The sequence below is a fragment of the Xylocopa sonorina genome, chromosome 18, assembly GCF_050948175.1.
Source record: "Xylocopa sonorina isolate GNS202 chromosome 18, iyXylSono1_principal, whole genome shotgun sequence".
Taxonomy (NCBI): domain Eukaryota; kingdom Metazoa; phylum Arthropoda; class Insecta; order Hymenoptera; family Apidae; genus Xylocopa; species Xylocopa sonorina.
In genome coordinates, this window is record NC_135210.1 from 1,314,708 (window position 1) to 1,336,736 (window position 22,029).

The 22,029-nt window shown below is 37.2% G+C and overlaps 3 protein-coding genes across 3 annotated transcripts in view; 1 reads left to right on the forward strand and 2 right to left on the reverse strand.

The window, feature by feature from the left end:
* The window catches only part of Myb (proto-oncogene like protein Myb), a 36,984-nt gene extending 25,211 nt beyond the window's left edge, over positions 1-11,773 (reverse strand). Inside the window, exon 1 of the mRNA XM_076908487.1 lies at positions 11,441-11,773. Coding sequence (XP_076764602.1) covers positions 11,441-11,460 — 20 coding nt within the window. The 5' untranslated portion in view covers positions 11,461-11,773. The remainder of the gene's footprint in view (positions 1-11,440) is intronic.
* A 2,320-nt stretch (positions 11,774-14,093) lies between these two features.
* Hus1-like (Hus1-like checkpoint clamp component) lies at positions 14,094-15,315 on the forward strand. The gene is made up of 3 exons (XM_076908490.1): positions 14,094-14,230; positions 14,433-14,839; positions 14,929-15,315. Exons 1-3 carry the CDS (start codon positions 14,179-14,181, stop codon positions 15,292-15,294), a joined length of 825 nt encoding a protein of 274 aa, XP_076764605.1. The 5' UTR covers positions 14,094-14,178; the 3' UTR covers positions 15,295-15,315.
* Positions 14,409-17,409, reverse strand: Nup62 (nucleoporin 62). The gene is made up of 5 exons (XM_076908489.1): positions 17,296-17,409; positions 16,676-17,209; positions 16,283-16,439; positions 15,968-16,205; positions 14,409-15,798 (listed from the first exon to the last, which is right to left on the reverse strand). Exons 1-5 carry the CDS (start codon positions 17,363-17,365, stop codon positions 15,436-15,438), a joined length of 1,362 nt encoding a protein of 453 aa, XP_076764604.1. The 5' UTR covers positions 17,366-17,409; the 3' UTR covers positions 14,409-15,435.
* Positions 17,410-22,029: the final 4,620 nt, after the last annotated feature.

The window sequence follows — 22,029 nt, forward strand, 5'->3', positions numbered from 1 at the left end:
ATCAATGCAGCTGTTAATTATTTGTCTTAAGCCGCCTTTCCATGTATACTCAAATTAAATATGATCATACAATCCCCTATCTAACGATTGTTACCAGAATGTAAGATAAACGTAAAGTATCATTTGAAGCATTCTGTTGCTTCACTTACTATCCGGCCCGTCCTTACAGTACAAATACAGGTGTTATCTGCAAGAAACAGCCTATGTATCTTTCAATACCCATAAAACTACGTCTCTACACTATTGTGACTCGGCGGAAGTGGTCAAACATAAAGAGAACCGTGTATAGACGAACACGCGTGTAAACTCACGTCACGAAGAATAGATGTGATACGTGATCGCAGAATCACGACAAGACGAAAATTTACAGCACGACGAGTAAAAGTTTCCAATGAGCTTAAAAAGCTTCTGGCTTCTAAATAAGCGAAATTTCTAGGAGTTTGTCGTAATCTTGAATTGGGTGTCAGTGCATATCACACGGTGGGGTTTTACGTTGTCATATATAAGGGAAATGCGGTACGATGTTTTCAAAACAAAGGGAGACGTGTTACCTGTAAGAAAAAACGTACTACCATAATCCTGATGAATGCTTCTTGTTTGATGCACGCTTCAGGCAGGCTGCGTCTGCATTGTGATCCGCGAATACTTTCCCACCGTGGAGTCTGTATCTCGAATAAGCTCCAGCCATACGCATATGTATATTTGTAAACATACCCGCGGCACTTTTAAATCTTTGCCACCCAAACTGCGCCTCGAGCTATTTTCTTTGCAACTCCTCCGTGATTAACGAACGAACTGATTTTCATAATTCCTTCGTAATATTATCTCGGTTGAAAAAGAAATATTTTCCTTGATGAAAAGTTAACTTGCACTAAATTTTTCAATAGATTTTCAGAGAAACTCGGTTGAATTAAGTATGGTGGTTCGAGTTAGAAACTCGACGAATAGAATGCAAAGCGTTGTGTATTTAATTACAAGGCGATGATGGTATTACTGTCATCGTTAGAGATTAAGCAAAAATTCAAATAAGATTAATGTATTTACTGTTTTTTATCGTTCGAAGAATCATTTAATTTTCAAGTTTGGACCGCGCGCAGTAATCACATCGCCATCGATACCGAACGCCATAAATACGTAACAACGTGGTGCCAACGTCATGGGTGTCCTGCGTATTATGCAAGAGAAGGGTGGATGGGCCGGCAGAAAAATGTTCGGGCCGTTGAACAGGGAGTACAGTTCACCGTGGCATACCTTCGCCCACGATCAGATTCAAATCTCCTCGATTTCTCTCTCAAGTCGTGGTAGATCATTTTGTAGCCTGTTAATTAATACTTAAGACGACACGTTCCTAAAATTTAATTATTTAATTGCTCGTTCACGTAATCGGTGATCATTTTTCCAATTACTTGAAAATATGTTGAAAAAAGTATGCGAACGTTGCGCGGTGGGTAAAATGTCAGAAGGTTGGAATGTAAACTTAATTATTCTAATTATAATGCCTCGAGACAATAATAAACGCAAGACATACGCGACTCAAGTGCGATATTTGCAAATTGTCCACATCTACATTCCTACCTTTTCCCAAGGGATAAATCGAATCGTGATAGGTACCTTTGCGGATAACTTAATACTACCCTTAGTTGCGGCCTACGCACGATGTTATGGTCAAAAGTAATAGGCATAACCCATACCGTTAGAAAATGTCAAGTATGGTACTAACGGGTATTTAAAATCTTATTCTGTCAATACTAACAATTTAATCGTGTAAACACGTTAAATATAATAATCGTAAGGTTTATGATCGTTCTGAAAAATTACATCCGCACCGCTAACAACGAAGACTTTAACACATTCCTCCATATTAAAACGACGCAGATGGCGCTGTTCTCGGACTGTTTAAGGCGACTTCATTGAATAACCTATAAAAAGTGAGGAGCACACGGTTAACATTTCCACGGACTGCCCTTCAGAAGGACACATTGTTTCAAATGCGGAATTCCTAGCGATCGTGCATATGAAATTTGTCGATTATCTCGCGAGCGGTCTTAAATCGGTATGGACAGGCCTTAACCTACGTTCGTTAGGTCCCCCAAAGAGCGGAACAGAGAAAGAGAGAAGGTGTAGCAAGAAAAATAAATGAACAGGAGGAGAAAAACAAGGAGGAGAAGCACGGAGGCATCGAGGAGGTGGCCGAGGACGCGGAAGAGAGGAGAGAACGCAAGAAAGACGAAGAGGCGAGAGGTAGGGATCCGGAATATAAGTCTTTGCAAGGCCTCGCGGTTTCACCATTGCCTTCTGAGAACCGATCGGCCCTCGAAACGCTAAAGAACAGCAAAAACCAACTCGTGTGAACGTCGATCGATGATATCGATCTATTTCCCACCCCACATTTAAATCCAGCGAAACAGTTCGAAATCGCTTCCGCGGTGATAATGAGTGCGAACCAACGACGCATTTCTGAAAACTTTCAGGGGAAATTAGGACTGTTAGAATGTACAAGATCACGTCGCAACTCTGCTAAACAAACGACGTATTCGCGAATGTGACACCACGAAAGAATTAGGCTGCGCGCAACGGTTTTTCTTGCGTCCGTTTTCTTACCGCTTGTTGCATATCATACTCGTGTCGATTAGCTGCCGCTATCATTTCCACGGTATCGTGTTCTGTTTCTTCTTGCTGCAGTACCGCAGCCGCAAATGCGTTCTTTCTAATTAGAAATATAATCGTCCTTTACAGTTCTAGAAAAGACGGGATATTCCGCGCAGATAGCGCTGGTCTACATTTAGACCAGTTTCGCATTGGTTATATTGGTTTCTGAGCGATAGTACACACTGCGACACTATCGTCTGGAATTTTTCTCGACACTTTTCTAAGCGTTAAATTAGACAATACTCTCTAACTGTAAAGCAACACACGGCGTTGCTCAAGCGTTATTGAACTATTTATCTTTTTGTTCAGTTCAACTCGTTCAAAGAAGAATTCTATATTAGAATTATTAAACGATATGCGCATGCTTTTAATGGCCATACCACTTTTCTGCTCGTTCAATTATTCGGCGCCGTAACTGTGTATTGTGCGGCATTAAAGTAAAAAAGGAGTTAACGGTGAGCTCGCTATCAAACGTCTAGTTCATTTACCAGTTTGCCAGGCTTTGTCAGCTATTCAGAGGGACGACCGGATACGAAGTAGACGTAAACACTAAATACATAGAATATGGTAATGAATGCAGTGCTCGTGGAACAGGTCACGAAATTCTTTGGCCCGGTCCTGAGACCCAGGAGTAGAATAAAGATTTATCCTGAATAAAAAAAGAAAAAAAAAGAAATAATCACCATACATTCATGCGCGTAGCTTGGGAAGCGCGAAAAATTATCCTGCGATCTTTTTTTCCCCTTCTTCGCGTCTGAACCGGCGATATTGTCCGGCACAGATTACACAGTTCCATACTCGTATCGCCCGAGTCGCGCCAAATGGCGTAATATCCGTTGACTTCGGATCATAATAAGCGGCATGACGCGAGAAAGGATGATTTCTCTTCACGCAGAAGGCTTATGCTCGCGTCGAAGGGTGAAAATCCACTTTCTCGTACGCTTATTCAATGTTCCGGGATGTACGTGAATGGTGGCGCCCGAAATGCATCTTTTATTGTCTTGAATTTCTTTCCAAAAACGCGGGACATTCTTAACGCAAATATCTAGCTGAAGAAATTTATTCACGCAAACAGAGATGAGCTGGGCATATATGAAAAGTGTTAAACAATTGTGGACAATGCTCACGTATCCAGAAGCTGTCCATCCGCATTCAACGCTTGCTTAAAATCGAAGGGAAAAAGAGGGGAGCCGCATTTTTGTGTCCATAAGATTGGGAGCGCTCCTCTTTGGACCCGCAAGGAATGTCAGAAAATTAAACGATAAGCTATTGTCAAATAATGTTACAAGCTAGACGTACTATTGATAGGACAAATCAGACGACTGTATGACAGAAAATTCTTCGAACGGGACCCGCTGCAAAACAGACGCCATATACGCCGTTGGAGGGTAGAGCGATACGTTTGAGAATGGATGCAGGTCGTTGTTTCGACGATGCGGACAGGTTTTTCCCTTTGAAGTGCGCGGAGAATCCGCCTTCCGGGTTCTCATTCATCCCAGGTACGATCCGCCGCATACGTATTCGCAGGAGAGCAGCCTTAACGCGGTTGAGAACCTGCAATCGTGGCGCTGTTGGTATTCGGTACAAGGCACTCGGAGCATCCTGTAATTTCGCCTGTATTAACGCGCTGTACTTTGTACACCACGAGTTACCGACCGCATTGCGGTACTTACGCGGCGTATTCGTGTGTCCGTGGGTCGGTAACTGGCCAAAAACCGGGCATAAATTACATTCTTCCTGTATCGGATTTTTCTACAGGTCTCCGAATTCCATCGACCTCCGAGAGCGTAATGAAACGATTGAAAATTACAGGAGACCGCGGGATAGTCGCAAGATAACACGGGTCACACCGCGATACTCTATCGTGTGTTGTTTTAGGCGCATCGACGAGACCGAGCGATTAAGTCAGTTTCCGACGTGTTTTCCCTTGGTGCCGCGTTTTTTTCATTTTTTTTTCTTCCCTCTTTATGTACTCTAGTTACGCCTGTTAATTATCGAATTAAGAAACACGTGCCCGTGTTAACGGGCTCGCATACTGATTTGGAATAAATCGTGTAAAGCCAGAAAGCGTTTACGAACGAAGTTACGGAGGGTGGTCCCCGTGTAATTGGAGTCACCCGCATAACATCATAAATATTGACGTTATCGGAAGCTGCTGACGGCAAAAAATATGAACCCGGTGGGGGCCGCGTAATGCACTGCTTACAACATTGCTCAAAAATTGGTCAGAGAAAAAAAGAAAATAGAGAAACAGAGAGAAAAAAAAGTAAAGTAATTTAGTTTTGAAATACCAAAAGCATTAAAGAATTTGATATGTTTTTAACCAGACAATCTACTAACTGTACCCTATGGTTAACATAAATTTATTTAGTTTTGGTAATCCTATCGCGTTTTGAAATATCAGCATCTGAGTAAAGCCAGACTAAGTAAAGTCCCGTACACAACGGGGGGCCAAATACAACGCGGTAATATAACCTGGCGATGACATCTGCAAATCAGTCGTTGGTAGACATTTTTATCAGTCCTCGGGTGAGATTAAAGAGCATCCTGTCGCGGGTATACGCTGTTTCTGTGTGGCAGCGATTCGCAACGGCGCTGTCTGCTGTGATGATTTGCGGTGCACGAGGAGACAAATAGAAGACAGCCGTCGCGTTCATGGAAACGAGACGAGGCGAACCCTTCCCATCTCTTTCACCCGGCGATGATGCGCGTTGTTCAACGACGTACCCTCGAGTGCAAACCCTGCGAGACATCGAGAGAGATACAGAAGGGATACACGTGCATACGCGCAATAGAAAAGCAGCGAGATGAGAATTGTGGATGCTGAAAGGATTGACAAATACATTGAGACACGAGTCTATTCGAAGGAGAAGAAGAAATAGAATACTCCTTATATATATATATATATATATATATATATATATATATATATATATATATATATATATAAAGTTAAAAGGATAAAAAGTAATACAAAATGAAGAAGTAGTACGAGAATCGTAAGGAGCAAGATAAAGTCAAAAGAAAAGATTCCCAGATAGGATGTTCCAAATTGAAGAGCAATTAGACATCGGGATATTAGCAGCGCGCGAAAAAATGCGAGCCCATGAAAAAGAAGCGAAGAAGAAAAGAAAAAGGTGGATAAACGGGCGGAAATGAGATTGAAAGAAAACGCGTTCGGGGGAAAAAAAAGAGGAGGAAGAGTTTACAAAAGGTGTAAAGAAAGAATGGTACAGAGGAGGGGGCGGCGAAGAGGATGAGTAGGAGGGAGGTGGTAATGGTGGTGGCGGCGCGGAGGGGAAGCGTCAGTGCAGAGCAAGAAGCAGCACGGAATACAGCGCCAAGGGCTGTGGCGCACGAACGTGGCGCGACACCGTTGTGTGCGTGATGTGTTCCTGAACGCACCGCGTGCGCTATGCGCGGCGTCTGTTTGTCCTTGCGTCCTGGCTCAACACGTCTTGGCAGTTGCCATGCGGGGTCTGCGAGCTGACGTCACTCTATCTCCCAACAGCCGAGTTAATATTGATAAGTAGAAGCGATACATGCTCTGGAAGTCAGGATAAAGGGAGATGAATTTGCAGCGGGCCAAATAATCGTGGCTTGGCGCGTGTTTCATGAATCACTGAACTGTAACAGCACCTCTTCTCTCGCTGGCCGATCGATATTCGACGCGTCGAAACGATCGAGATAATAAATAGGGGGCGTATACAAAAGTTGGTATAAGAGGCTCGAGTACTTGAATAATTTGCTTGATCTCTTCTCAGTGTACACCGATACTCATCTGTCATCGATAATGTCGGTGAGATTTTATTTTCTTCTAAATGGTTAGGTCGCTTTGGTCACCTTTCTAAGGTATTTTCTTTTTACATGAATGTCGCAGCAAAGGATTAAAAATATTATTTTGCATACTGCTTTCTACGATCAATGTCAGGAATGATAATGTCAGTGACACTAAGACAATTATAATGGGCTATCGTTCGATCTTCATTTACAAAGATATCGAAATTGGCTTATTTACTGTTATTATGGGAAAAATTGTTTAAGTAGAGCTTTATAATCTTCAGAATGTTTCGATTTTCAAACGACTGCATATCGTGACAAACGGTGATATCGCAGTATCTAAGCTAGGTATCGTGCTAATGCGTGCAAGCGCGTATTAAAGGTTACCGTTGCGAATCGATCGACTGCAGTATGGACGAAATCAGCTTGGCAATAGGGAGTTGGCGAGGGGGCCATGTAGATCCTCCAACACTCGAAAGCTTAAAACGATTTAGGGTTGGATTCGTACCATCTGGACCTTTAATTTTAAGAACCAAGTCGTCAGACTTTTAATGAACGGAAACAGAACTTCTCGTTATTACCTTTTGTATTTGTGAGAAATCGAAAGCTTGGATCAATAAAGCAACCTTTTTTTATATAAATACTGTATAACGATAAATTCAAGAGTGAAAATGATCATTGAGTATACAGCAGATGAAAAAGGACGTATAGTTTCATCTATTATATCTCGAACAAATATGCTATAGTCTATGTCACAGTTTCCCAAACTGTGATCCGCAAACAGTCACTAAGTGTTCCACGAAAAATTCTGAGAGCAACGTAGGGAATAACGAAACACTGTCTGCTTTTATTATTAAACATTGAAAAACGTTTCTTTTGTAGGTTTAACATAGAAATTGAAATGAACTTTTGTTTTCATTATCCAACATATCTGCGTTATCATTTATAATAATTAAAGCATCAAATTTACTCTGGTGTTTCTAAAAAATTTTCAAACTTCAGAAGCGTTCTACGACGAGAAAAGTTTGTATACCGCAAACATTTAGCTGAATTCGCTATAACTTGCAAACTATGACTGAATAAGATACCGTTTACCTTACTCATGTTCATGTATTGGAATACACTTCTTACATGTACAAGTGAAAAGTATAAATAAAGAGTTCCATTTAATCATCTGTTACAACATCGAGAAAGAACGTTTTTTTTTTACTAGCTTTGGATAATTGTACGCTAAAATCTGAGAATTGCGTCGAAGGTGTTGCCAGAGCGAAGCTATTCGACTCCTCGACGCTAAAGGGTTAATAACGTGAACGTTTGACCAAGCGTGAAGTCCCAGCCGAGGCCGGGTTTCCGGGAACAACTTGTTAAAGAAAGAATTTATCGGTAGGTTTTTACGGTTCTTCTTGGTTGCTTTACCTTTACTGGAAAGCAAATACAAAGAAATGGAACCACTGCCGATGATACGGAAGGGAAGATGCAGTTCGCGTGGACCGTGTCTTTAGTTAACCAGAGCTTTCCAGGTCAGATAGGTGGCGCCTATTAAACATCAAATAGATGATACGGTTTTATTATTCGTCGCGCGAGTGCTCTTTTTTATAAGCAAGCGAAATTGATTCTCATCTAACAATTAATTGCTCTCCGAGAACAATTTTTATATTGGTATATCAACATAATAGATCCGAGTATAATGCATCTAATCAGTAAGTTAATGGAAATTAATTAAAACTTGCATTTTTAGAGATAATGAGAAGTTAAATAATTCTGAGCGAGGTTACGGTAGTACAAATACCGTATACACATACAGTGCTGGACAAAAGTATTGGCACAGCATGATTGTTATGATAAAAATGCTTATAACTATGAAACAAATTGTTAAAAAGGAAAAATTTGTTTACACGTTTATTTATTTATTATTCTAGATTATTATTTAACAGAAACAGTAATATAAATAAAGTGATATGCGAAATAATAACAAAAACATATTTATTGAGCGTTTTAAGCATGGACAAAAGTATTGGCACATTATACAAAATTTAGTGTAGTTGTATCTCTCCGAAAAAAATCCGATTGTCACTTGATGGTATAGGTAGGGGATTCCCTGATAGTCATTTTTTCTAACAGTCATCCTTAAGTTCAGTCGATTAGCAACATAGGAAATATAACAAGCAACAATGTCAAGAAGAGGGAAAGAAACTACAAGTGAAGAGAGAAAAATAATATTAAATTTGCACAAAATGCGAAAATCTTATAGTGAAATAGCAAAAAGTGTTAATAGAAGTCGATTCACTATTAGAAGTGTCGTAAAACGATTTGAGAATCAATCAGATTTCAAAAGTAGGAATCGAAGTGGACGTCCCTCAAAGTTAACAGTTAGAGAAAAACGGAAAATTGTAAAGGAAGTGAAAATAAATTGTAAATTAAACTCATCACAACTTAGAGCAAAGTTAAATGAAGAAAATAAAAAAGAAGTAAGTTCGAAAACTATACGGAGAGTGTTAAAAGATGCGGGATATTCTGCGTGTGTCGCAAGAAGGAAACCATACATATCCAAGAAGAATCGGAAGATGAGAAAAGAATTTGCAAAAGAATTTATAAAAAAGGATCCCACATTCTGGAATAACGTATTATTTTCAGATGAAACTAAATTTAATATATTTAAATCAGATGGCAGAGTATTAGTTTGGAGAAAGCCAAATACGGAAATGGATCCACAACATTTACAAGCCACTGTGAAACATGGAGGAGGTGGAGTCATGGTATGGGGTTCCATTGCAGCGTCTGGGGTTGGCGAATTAGTATTCATAGATGAGATTATGGACAAATATGTATATTTAAATATATTAAAGGAAAATTTATTTAAAAGTGCTAATAAATTAAATCTCCCGCGTGATTTTTATTTTCAACAAGACCATGATCCAAAACATACTGCCTATATTGTACGACAATGGATCGTTTACAATACCGCACATACATTAAATACCCCACCCCAGAGTCCAGACATGAATCCCATCGAACATGTTTGGAATGAATTAGAAAAAAAAATTAGAAAATATAATATAACAAACAAAAACCAATTAAAAGCTATTATTTTACAAGAATGGAACAATATAGAGCCGGATTTTACAAAAAAATTGGTAACTTCAATGCCAAAACGATTGAAGGAAGTTATCATGAGGAATGGAGGGCCAACCAAATATTAATTTTTAATTTCTAAGTACTTTCAATCATTTGTGCCAATACTTTTGTCCATGCTTAAAACGCTCAATAAATATGTTTTTGTTATTATTTCGCATATCACTTTATTTATATTACTGTTTCTGTTAAATAATAATCTAGAATAATAAATAAATAAACGTGTAAACAAATTTTTCCTTTTTAACAATTTGTTTCATAGTTATAAGCATTTTTATCATAACAATCATGCTGTGCCAATACTTTTGTCCAGCACTGTACGTATTCTATTTAACCAAGAAAAAAAAAAAGGAAAACAACGCGACCGTCTGAGTACCTCCACAGCCTTAAAGTGGCACCTTAACGCAATGTGTATTTTGTTACGCTTTGCTCGTACAATGCGTGGCGCCAACACGATGATGGGGTACATTGATGCGCTCGATTGTTTCTCTCGAATATTTTCTTTCGAAAAGAGAAAGCTGACCCTTTCGAGAAGAGTTCCTCGCGCCGCTACCTTATACCTTTCTGGGTTACCGGATCCGTGAATGGGAAAGACGATATCGATGCAAAAACTCCTAACAACGCAAAATAGCGGCTAACCTCGAAATTGTCGTTCAGCCGGTCAACGCTTTCTCGTTGCGATTAATCGACGCGACAAATTTAAGAGATGGAAAAAGATTAATACCCCGAATGGTGAACAATGCAATCCAATTATTTAAATTGTTAATGTAATATAATTATATAAACGGGACCAGTTTTGTATTTATCGTGTAGATATTATCATCTTTAACTATATTTATTTTAAACATATATCTGTCTGTATGTCTCTCTCTCTCTCTCTCTCTCTCTCTTTTTCTAACAAATTAAAATTACACTGGTATTCGAATATTTTCGTTAAAGCCATAACACGCGAAAAAATGTGGCTGTTCTTTGTATTTCGATGTATATTATGACCCAGGGTGAGAACCTTGGATACATCGCGGCCTCTTCGTACAGCGCGTCGTGCAATAGGAAGGCGAACGTGTACAACGCTCTCGTGCGACGAACAGAAACGGAAGAGAAAGAAATGCCGGGGCCAGAAAGAGACGAGCGCGACAGTTAGGAGACTAAAAGATGAAAAAAAGACAAGGAAAGAAAAACACGAGACCGGTGCGTGTTCCTCTACGCATGCCACGTGTTTCACCACCTGCCTCGACTAGACGCTCGATAATGGGAAAAATATACACGCGGATCATTTAAATACTCGGCCACCGCGGACACATTTTCCGGGAACACGAACGATTTCGCGGTTTCACAAGTACGGATAAACTCCAATATCATCCATTGGTAAATTGAGGCAACGTTGTGTGCGTCTATTAGCAATTAGAGGACATCGTGACCTACTAGCAATGGACTTTGCTGATTAGTTAATTGAATTTTCTATCTCATTTCTCGATTAAATTTTTTATTTTTAAATTATAAATATTCTATATAATTGATACGATACCATTGAAGATAATATATGCGTGAAAAATTACACAAAAATAGAAACACTGTCGGAAGTACACATTCTGGGACACTATTTCTGAAAAGACTATGAAATTCTGCTATTTAAGGTTTTAATATAATTCTCGATCGAGATTAGACTATCACGAGACAATACGAGGGAAACAAGAATATTTCGACGAATGCTTCGTTTGGAAATCAATCGATAATCGATCAGATGCTCCGATCAATCAATCGCAGCCTCTGTTTGAACAACGTGTCTGATATTGGCTACGGGAACGATGAGAGGGAAAGGAAATAAAAAGAAAGAGAGAAGGACGTTCACGTTTTACAAGAAAGAGATAAAGAGACTCACCTCTTTCTGGCAAACCGCATATCGGTCAGCGCTGCATCATTCACCGATGTCCACCTGATTAAAATACACGGCACAATGTATTAGAATAAATCCCTATCGGTCGTCGAAATTGACAACATGGCCGAACTCACCCTCGACTGAATAACTCGCAACCTTTAAGGGAGAGAACGTATCGAGGACTGTGTCAAAGTACGACCACTTATCGCGAATTCTGTACGTGACACGGAAGGATACAACCTGTCGAATGTACGTGTCTAATGTGTTGGCTTTGTTTACACACAAAACTTGACAGAAGAGAGTTAAGTATCTGACCTCGCAAGATTACGGGTCATTCGATTCCGATGTTCACACCACGCAGGGTAATTTCTCGCGCGAAAATTTACTAAAATCTGCATTTCAGTGACATCTACTGAAGCAATTGCGAACTATGTTATGTGAATTATGGTAATATAGGATATTGTGATCGCGTTTATTTCGTTTTTATTTATTTCCAGAGGCGTCCGCGTCACATTCCACGACTGCTTTCTTAAGAATATTCAAAGTAGTGTTACATTGTTTACATTCAAGTTAGAAATGGTCCTATCGCAATCAGCACAAAATGATTTAACTTGTGTTTTGTCACTTTTTGGTAGAACTTTGTGGGATATTATTATACTAGATCCAATTTGGATCTAGAGTATGCTTCATACAATGAATACTTTAATATATACTGTGTAACTAATCATTTCTTCTCCCTGTTATAAATGTTACAGAAAAAAACAGGAAAAGGATTTTGACGACTCAATGAAAATTAAGGAACTTCTGCGGTTCATTAACATTAGTTTATAATTGTGCTACTTGAAGAAAGAAGAAAACAGAGAAAAGAAGAGAGAAGAGAGAAACAAATAGTGTAGTACACTATTTATTTCAAATATTTGTATTGTATATTAATTTTAATATAATATTATATTTTTTAGTACCATTTTGGTCTTATTATATTTAATTACAATTTCAGAAATTAAAAATGTTCTATAATATTATAAACGGTTTCCGAAGATAATTGAATATCGCACTAATATTAATGAAAACCATATTTAATACTTTGCAAAAGATGACTCACCAACAATATGATAATCAGAACGAGTTTAATTCTTGTTGCGCACTTTAATTGAGCCTACTACTATTGTATTCGACTGATTGCCATTGTAAATGTTGTTTACGTTTGCTCGTGCATGTAATAACCATGAAAATCAGTATTATGATTTAATATCATAATTAATTAACTTGGAACGTTTCTGGTTTTTTAATACGTACGCAATATATTACGTATAACATATTTCATTAATCTCGATTATCTTAAATTCACCGGGCTCGGAGTAGCGATTGCTAGTAGCGTCATCTCATAAAGATGTGCTCAAACTGGTCGCACACTGTCATCAATAACCAAGTACATAATCCCCTTTTCTTTCTTTCTTTAGACACTTTCAGCCGAACTAATTCATAAGCGAATGTACTTAACTCATAAGTAATAAGCTGGTGCATAACAATAAAAAAAAACGCTAAACGCTTATATTTTTATAATAGTATAATTAAAGGTTAGACGCAAATTAAGATTGAATGCGAAAACTGTAAGACTGATGACGCGAAATGTAAGATTGACATTATAGAACAAGTGTAATTTGTAGTATGTAAATTGACAAAGTTTTCCGTTAGGCAATACAGGAGCGCAACGCTCCACGTAAACGCTATCTACTGGCTGCAATGAATAAGAAATATGTATTGTTAAGCCTGTAGAAAAAATAAGAACTAAACTAAACTAACTCATAAGTAAACCGTCTATAGCGTGATTATAAGGCAAATGATCTTAAAGCTTGTCTTTACTCCAGGGGCGAAGAGGGCGCACTCATGTTCGCGTGGTACAGGACAAAGCTGTCCGTACCACAAAACACTTACATTAACACTGAAACTCACATGACGCATAACACACACAGTACAAACAATTATAAAGATAATTAAGGATGTAATATGGAAAAAGAAAAAAAATGCAAAGAGAAAAGGAGAACAATGTGAGCAATGATATTATATAGAATGAGTGTGCAATGAGAAAGGAAGAATAATGTATGTAAAAAACAATTAAAAAGTATGAAAGAGTATAAAGAAAAAACATATTGGACCGTCTTCCGTTGGGACGTATAAAAGTGTAACGCTTTTTACAAACGCCATCTACTGGTTTATGTAAAACCAGTAGTAAACAATAAAACTAAACCTAACTTATATAAGTATCATATTTCTAGAGGATTCGCATATATTTGTTCTACATCTATTTAACCTACTGTTTTCTTAATAACTAGGATTATTTATTCGAAAGTATAACCGTCGATCCCATTTCCTCGATTATTTTCCCAAATTAGAATAAGGTAACAGCAGAACTGTATCGCGCACAGGATGCTGTATACATCCCGTAATGTGATGTTACCATCGTTCTTGCTATCTATTAAATATCGTTGTGCACATGCGTAACACAAGGAAACGTGAAGGGAATTAAATATGGTGTCGAGTAAAATGTGCCATTTTCCCATACATTCAAGCGAAATCTCTTCCTCTATAACAAGACACTTTCGCAAGAAAGGTCATTGAAACGGATCGATCGATGCATTAGACGCGAAATCTTGCGTTCCGAAAGTACACCAGGTATACATGCCAAAAAGAAAAACTGTCGATGTACATATATGCAAAAGTTTATAATCACATTATAAAGGATGAAGTTCAGGTGTAGAATGATCGATGTAACAACAATGAGAGACTTTACCAGTGAGTAGAAAATTTATAAATTTAACCTATTTTGACCTGTCTTTGAATTAATTGCAATATTAAAACGTAACTAGAGCGATAATAGTTGTATATTTGAATTGTATATTTGAGTTGTATATTTTGAAATTTATTTACAAATGAAATAAGCCGGCGATAAATCGTGGAGATATGGAATAACATTAAGGAGGATACTTTATTTCAGATATCGTTAACATTGTCTCTCGAATAACAAAACAATGTACCTTACGGATAACTCCGAACGAGTTATGCTTTAGCGTCGGTGGCGATCGAGCATCGATGGTCTGGGCGGAATTGTCTCAAGCTCATTTCTTTACCGAATATACGATGAACGGAGTCACCGAAGAGCAGAACGAAATTTACTTGGAATTTGATCCGTCTATGCTCGCCAGATCCCTAGGTTCTCTACGGATGACGGCGAAAAGCGTTAAGATCAAACTGACGAATAAACGGCAGCCGTGTCTGACGTTAGAAATCGAGTTGGCTTCACTGAGCATAGAATCGAGACAATGCTTGCACGACGTACCCGTCCGGGTTATACCTCGACGTGAATGGGCGGAACATCGAGCGCCAGTTATTCCACAATTCGATGTACGAACGATATATACATGTTATTAATATTTTTTTCTTAAAATTATTACTTTTAAACACTTTTATCGGGTACGTTATTTAATTTGTAGATCTCAGTCGATATGCCTCAACTTAAGTACGTAAGACATATTGTGGAGAGAATGAAAAATATGAGCCCGCAATTAATATTAAGCGCAGATAATAGTGGAACGTTCGTGCTGAAAATTGATACGGACAACGCCACTGTTTCTACGCACTTCCGCGATCTACAAGTTTGGAGCTGTAGCGAACAGGATCGAGAAAACAAAGTGTCGGCCACCATTGATATTAAGAAATTCTTTATGTTCATGGCATGGGATATAATGCATCCTGACGGTGTGAAATGTAATATTCTTCAAGACAGGATGGTTAACTTGTTTTTACATATAGCGGATTATCTTAAAATACATTATTTCCTTCCCTCCATGGCTACTTGAATTACATTGATTTTCAATTAACGCGCATCTTTTTTTTTTACACAATTTCCTTTCTTGAGACATAAAAATAATTGGTACAAAGTATATATACTCCGCTTAAAAATTTCCTATCAAATAATTACAAAAATTCGGCAACCAACATTAATTGTACGCTAAACTGAAGCTTCGTTCATTTTCTTGCCTAAAGTTCTGATGCATTAGATCGATCTGTTGTATCTTCTGATTTAGAAAACTTGTTTGCTGATCCAACCACTGCAAGCTGTTCATATGGGCGTTTAATATTTTACCAATCTGGACGATTGGATCGCTAGAATCTTGAGTACGATTAGCTTGATTTAAGTGTTCAATGATTTCTTTCAAATCCTCCGACATTCGTTTTAATTGAGTGTCAAGGTCTTCTGCCAAACGATACGTGTATTCCCTTTCCGGATCGGAGACTGAAATGGAAGCCAATTCTTTTTCCAGTGGCACTAAACAATCCTGTAACTCCTTCTGTTGGCTGACCTATGTTTTTATAATTAAATACGTTAAGAAAATATTTGTTATTTATACTTGATACGTTCGCTGCGGATGAGATATATTTCGCGTACTTTTGGCTACTACGTATAACGCGTAATAACTTTCAATCAGCAGCAAACGTGTTAATTTTGTATACAACAAATAAGTAACATACAACATAGTCCAATTCCTGCTCTAATTGTTGTTGCTCGATTTTGACTCTTTCAACTTCCTGATTTAGCGTTACTATTTTTTCTCCGTTGCTTATGAGCAATTTATCCCACACATTAACTTGAGCAGCTTGGTCCATAAACGCTTTCTCTTGTTTCTCTAGCTCCAATGTCCATTTGTTAATTGATTCTTCAAACGAATTTATAGAAGCAGGCTGAAGAGTGCCCGCGGACGAAGTAACCCTACAATGTTTCATTTAATAAATAGCAGAAGAGTTAATATCTTTTAAGAACGATAAAAGAAAAAGCAGTAGACGAACGTTGTAGTTGTTCCTAATGACGCCTGCGTACTTGTGAGACTTGCTGTCGCAGGAGTTTGATTCAAAGAGAATCCTGTTGTGCTAGAAGCAGTTGTACCCGTACCAAAAGTAAATCCTGTGCTTGCAGAAGTTGTTGCGCTTGCATTTAACGAGAAACCTGTGCAAATGTTAAATAAATACTATTTTTTACACTTAAGGATGACCCATCGTTTATATTACTAGAGAGACCTTGAATACTACTTGTACACTAAAAGTACGAATAGAAAGAATACAGAAATTAGTAAGGATTATTTGTTCTTTTACAGGTTAATTTGCTAGTTAAATTAATAAATGTTAATTGAAAAAAGGTTGGAAAGATTTGACATATTTTAAGAAGTATCGCAAAATTAATACCAGCCGTCGTTGTAGTTGTAGCTGCTGTAGTTGTCGCAGTGGGTGTTGCGGAAATACTGAACCCTGTTGCCATTGTGCTTGGCGTGCCAAATGTTAGTCCAGCCGCAGCAGTGGACACAGCGGCCTCACCACTTCCCAAGCCAAATCCACCGGTAAGTGGTTTAGACGCAAAAGCTGACATTGTTGCTGTTGTAGTTGCAGCAGTAGAAGTGCCCCCTAAACTAAAGTTTAGATTACTTCCAGTCGATGCTGGTGTAGAGAATCCTGTGGGTGCTGTTGAAGTGGCTGCGCCAGAAGTTATGCTGGTACTCGCTGTCGTACCAGTACCAAACATTAAAGTGCCCGTTTGAGAAGTTACAGTATTCGCAGCAGTGGCAGCTGGTGTTCCAAAAGCGAGGCCAGCACCTTGGATCGGAGTACTGGCCAATCCCGTACCGAATACGCTACCTTGTTTACTTTGGGCCGCCGTGGATGCAAGCGAAAATCCTGTCGATTTTGCTGCATCTCCTGCTCCGGTACCACCGAATGTGAAACCTGAAAGAAAAATTAACGTTAGACAACTGTATACAAGGTTATTATGTCCCCTTAATATGAAATATAAATTTTATGTGGGAATATACCTGTGCTTGGAGCTGTACTCGCGGGAGTGGTATTAGCCTGAGTTTTTGGAGTGTTATACGTGAAATTCATTTTCAGTTTTTATTATTTATTGTTGTTACTGATTATTGTTTAAACTTGTAAAATCTTCGTTTCGAATATTTTTGTACACAATAACTTCGCAGTTAACCTAACTCGCGATTGAAACTCATCGATTCGTGACACATGCGATCAAACAATAAACAGGTGATGATTTTAAACGAAAAATAGTAAATTATTCGAAAATCTATGATCGGTAAATTAGATGTTAACTACGCTTTATGCGTTAAACCTGACTGTTAACCTCTTATTCTAACTTGAAACCAGTTCGGAAACGCATAATTGTACAACAAGCTTCGTAATTTCTAACCAATAAGAAACTGAATCGGGAAGATTAATCAGATAGATGGCATCGCGGTAATGACACATTCGCGTGAATATTCTTACAGCACAGAGATAGCTCGGATAAACGAACGTTATTAAATAAACGCAATTCAGAAATTAAACAACGAATTATTTTTAATATTCATGTTCTGTAATTTCTGTTTTGAATGTGGCGACATCATCAGATTTTATCATTTTTATCTTCGCCTTAACGATATAAGTTTACGGTAACCAACTTCAGAATTTCATTACTTTTTGCCAGTCAGCATTAGAAACGTAAAATACAATAGAGTATAATAACGCGAATATGTTAAATTCGATAATTATTGCGAGACGTTTATAAAAAATATTGTCAACTATCGCATCGTATAATACAGAATTGATTTTATAACAATTGGAAGAAAATTGAAAAGAAAACATCTTCCAGCTGTGAATAAAATACATTTTAATTACGTTGCGCACGAGGATAACGTGATTGTGAAAAAGTATATACAGAATGACATACTATTCGTGTGAGAAATTTTTACAGCTGATAATACACTTGAAAAGAAACAGAAAAGTTCATATAGATCTAGATCTGATTTGCACAAATGACAGAGTAAATTGGGATTTTTGTTTTTCTCAGAAAAACAAAAGTTTCACTCGTACTATCGATTGCATCTTCTAAATCATAAGTCCTACAAAAAAATTGACAAACGATATTGATGCAGAGCAATAAATTTGTTATTATAATAGTCCCCATTTTACCCTGAAATTCGAAAACAGCTGGAGTAATAAAAGTTGAAATTTATCTCACGAGAAAAAATTTGTAAATTACGAAAAAACTTTGATCTCATATTTATAACTAATTATTTTTAGACGTGGAAGGCAGAAAATTTCAGAAAAACTTCCTTATTCGCTAAGCTTTCTGATGATATCATCAGTTTTTTATTCTGCCGTACGGAAGCAAAGAAATTTTATGTGAAAAGTGAGAACGGCAGGTGAACTGTATATGCGTTCATAGCACTGAAATATTAAAAAAAATTTTTGTTAGTACCCGTGGCGCCATCTCTGTTAAAAGTGCTCAAACTGGTTGCACATAATTATCGACACCAAAGTGAACTGCTGTGTGGCGGTTGGTTGAAATGGGAGATCTTGTTCAAGAAACACCTAAACTACCACGTGTATTTCGCGTAAACTACTTTTTATTTGTTTCCTTGACGTCCGTACACCTCTAAAGCTCTGAAAGGAATAGGACGCTTCTTTTCATATTTTTTCTTACATTATCCTTGTGCAAAGTCTTACCAACTATCTTATCTTAGAGTTACTAGCTAAGGGCTAGATCTTTTTTTCTTATTCTAATATTATACTATCTTAAAACTACCCTTAAGCTATTTTACTCTATTTTAATTATGCTAACTTAGTCTAGATGTCACGCTGTGTGACTTCCTACTTCTGTCGCCACAGCTGGATGACTCGTGGCACCATCTCTTCAAAGAGTGGTGTAACTATATCGTAACTAGTTTGCGCACTCTTCAAAGAGATCAACTTCTACATCCCAGCAAACATGTTTACTGCCATCTACTTCCGCTCCTCAGAAGGTACATTTTCGGTAAGAAATTGTTTAAAAATTAATATAATTTAATTCACAGCATCTATAAAAAAGAAGCTCCCGTCCGCTACGTTTTTCAAATTTATTATTCACTTATTTCTGCGCCATCAAAGGTAACATATCATAGTTTTTCTTTACTAAATCTAGATTTTCATATTTCTAAGTTTCTCTTTAAGTTTATCTAATTTGTTAAAGAGTTGTTATCTGTTAAATAAAAATTGTTATATAAAATCAAGCAACGTGAAAGTTAATTAGAGGAAATTATCTTATCAAGAACCCCAGACGATACTTTATTTCGCTGTCGATAACGCGGTGCGACCAGTTTGAGCACTATTCACAGACATAACGCCACGATAACTGACAATGTGGCGACCGACAATAACAAGTCGCACAGGGTGACATCTAGACTAAGTTAGCAAAAATAGCATTAAAATAGAGTAAAATAGCTTAAGGGTAGTTTTAAGATAGCATAATATTAGAATAAGAAAAAAACTCTAGTCTATAGCTAGTAACTCTAAAATAAGATAGTTGGTAAGACTTAGCATAAGGATAATGTACGAAAAAATACGAAAAGGAACATCCTATTCCTTTCGGAGCTTTAGAGGTGTACGAATGTCAAAGAACGAATAAAAATGTGCTATGAACGCATATACAGTAAACCTGCAATTTTTACCATTTCACATAAAATTTATTTGTTTCCGTGCAGCGGAATAAAAAACTGATTATATCATCAGAAAGCTTAGTGAATAAAGAATAATTAGTTAAATAGGAGATCAAGGTTTTCGTAATTTACAAATTTTGCCTCCTGAAATAAGTTTCAACTTTTATTACTCCAGCTGTTTTCGAGTTTGAGGGTAAAATAGTGACTATTATAATAGCAAATTTATTGCTCCGCATCAATATTTGTCATTTTCTTGTAGGACTTGCGGTTTGGAAGATTGCAATCAATAATACGAGTGAAACTGCTGTTTCTCTGAGAAAAACAAAAATCCCAATTTTCTCTGTCATTTGTGCAAATCAGATCTAGATCTATATGAACTTTTCTGTTTCTTTTCAAGTGTATTATCAGCTGTAAACATTTTTCACACGAGTAGTGAATCACTCTGTATATGCTTTTTCGAAATATTATGGAATTCACTGTGCTGTCATTTATTAATTACTAAGCGATACGTTTACTTATAAAACAATGAATTGAGTTACGGGAACAATCAATATATATGAAATAATTTTGTCTATCAGTATTCATATGTTCAACACTTTTGGAACTGACATGGTCAGAGTCTTCAGTATCGTCTACTCAATTTACTATGGAACGTTTGAAATCTACGTTTCCAATTGGAAGCGAAAAGCAATAGAAGGTTAAATATACTTTACAAAAGTAAATTTGTTTAGTCTCTAAATTTGTTCAAACTTATGGAATAAATTTATTCTATAAAAATAATAACTTAAATTTCCATCTTTCCTAACAAATTTATTCTGTAAAAATAGTAATTTTAATTTTATTAGTAATTTTAATTACTATTTTTTCGAACAAATTTTCTTAAAAATTGCCAGACGTCTGTAACCATAGTTTGCAATCTACAATCCCAAACATTGGACGTTTATAGACGACACTTGCGCGGCAACATGTTAGTACTATTTAGCCTCGGAAATCAGCGAACAAAATTAACCCTTTGCACTCGGATGTTCTCTCTGAGGGCACATCAGCATTGATTACTGATTTACGGTGGTTAAACTTATTCCACCGCAGCTTTTTCAAAAACGCATGCATCCCTCAAGTTTTGTATTGAAATGGAAATTTTCTATTGCTGGAAGACGTTAACGATAGAAATTATTATTATTTTAGCTACTTTAGCAGTAGTTTTTACTGTCAATTTGCGAAAAAGAGCCGAGTGCAAAGGGTTAAGTAAACCAAAATGAGGCGACACGACTATAAGTGAACGAATAACCAACGATGATCAACGAATCAGCATGAGTACCACCGTCCTTTATTATTTGTTTATCTTTCGCAAGAAATACACGAAATATATACACTTAATAACAAGACCAAGAGATTTAAAAATGGACTGTATATAGTCGGAAAAAGAAAGACCAAGTTTCGTTTCGCTTGTGAACGAATGATACCGTGGGAGTAAGTACACGTAGGTATTAGATCATTCGAACTTGTAACATTTAATAAGTTCTATATGCATGTTAACCCGAAATTAACTTTAATTCATTCACTGCCAACTATGTTAAGTATAAACATAATAAATAAAATCTTGGCGCTCAGGGCAAAATGTTCTAAATTTGTCTGGCAGTGAATGGGTTCAATTACATTTTTGTCGTGTTAGAAAATAATTCAGTGATATGTGCAATATTTAATAGTACATTTATTGGAAACACGCAAACGATTAATATATTTTAATTAAACGTTTCGATTGCCATTCCAGCCCTAAAAATGATTCTCCATCGAAAATATATTTATACTCGTTCAAAATGCTTCAGATTCGCATATATATTTCACTTTTTAAAAGTAGCAAAAACGCCATCTGCTGGTAAAAAGTAATAAAGCTAGTAATATTGTAATACCAGCAGAAAATAATAAACTAAAATAAACTGAACTGAAAGTATCAAAGCGTTGAACACCTTCGTGTATGCGTGTAGGTATATATGGAGAGTGTACGACTGTATTCGATTGCATTCAACACCTGTGCATAAAAATTTAACACATTATTCATGTACGCGTTGCCATCTATAATGT

Bases quoted from the DNA above. Each gene is read 5' to 3' on its own strand.
- Nup62 (XM_076908489.1), bottom strand. From the start codon at position 17,365: ATGAATTTCACGTATAACACTCCAAAAACTCAGGCTAATACCACTCCC. The intron at 17,210-17,295 runs GTATATTCCCAC...TTTTTCTTTCAG, and splicing joins GAGTACAGCTCCAAGCACAG to GTTTCACATTCGGTGGTACC. The intron at 15,799-15,967 runs GTATGTTACTTA...ATAAAAACATAG, and splicing joins AGCAGGAATTGGACTATGTT to GTCAGCCAACAGAAGGAGTT.
- Hus1-like (XM_076908490.1), top strand. From the start codon at position 14,179: ATGAAGTTCAGGTGTAGAATGATCGATGTAACAACAATGAGAGACTTT. The intron at 14,231-14,432 runs GTGAGTAGAAAA...ACTTTATTTCAG, and splicing joins AACAATGAGAGACTTTACCA to ATATCGTTAACATTGTCTCT. The intron at 14,840-14,928 runs GTACGAACGATA...TTTAATTTGTAG, and splicing joins CAGTTATTCCACAATTCGAT to ATCTCAGTCGATATGCCTCA.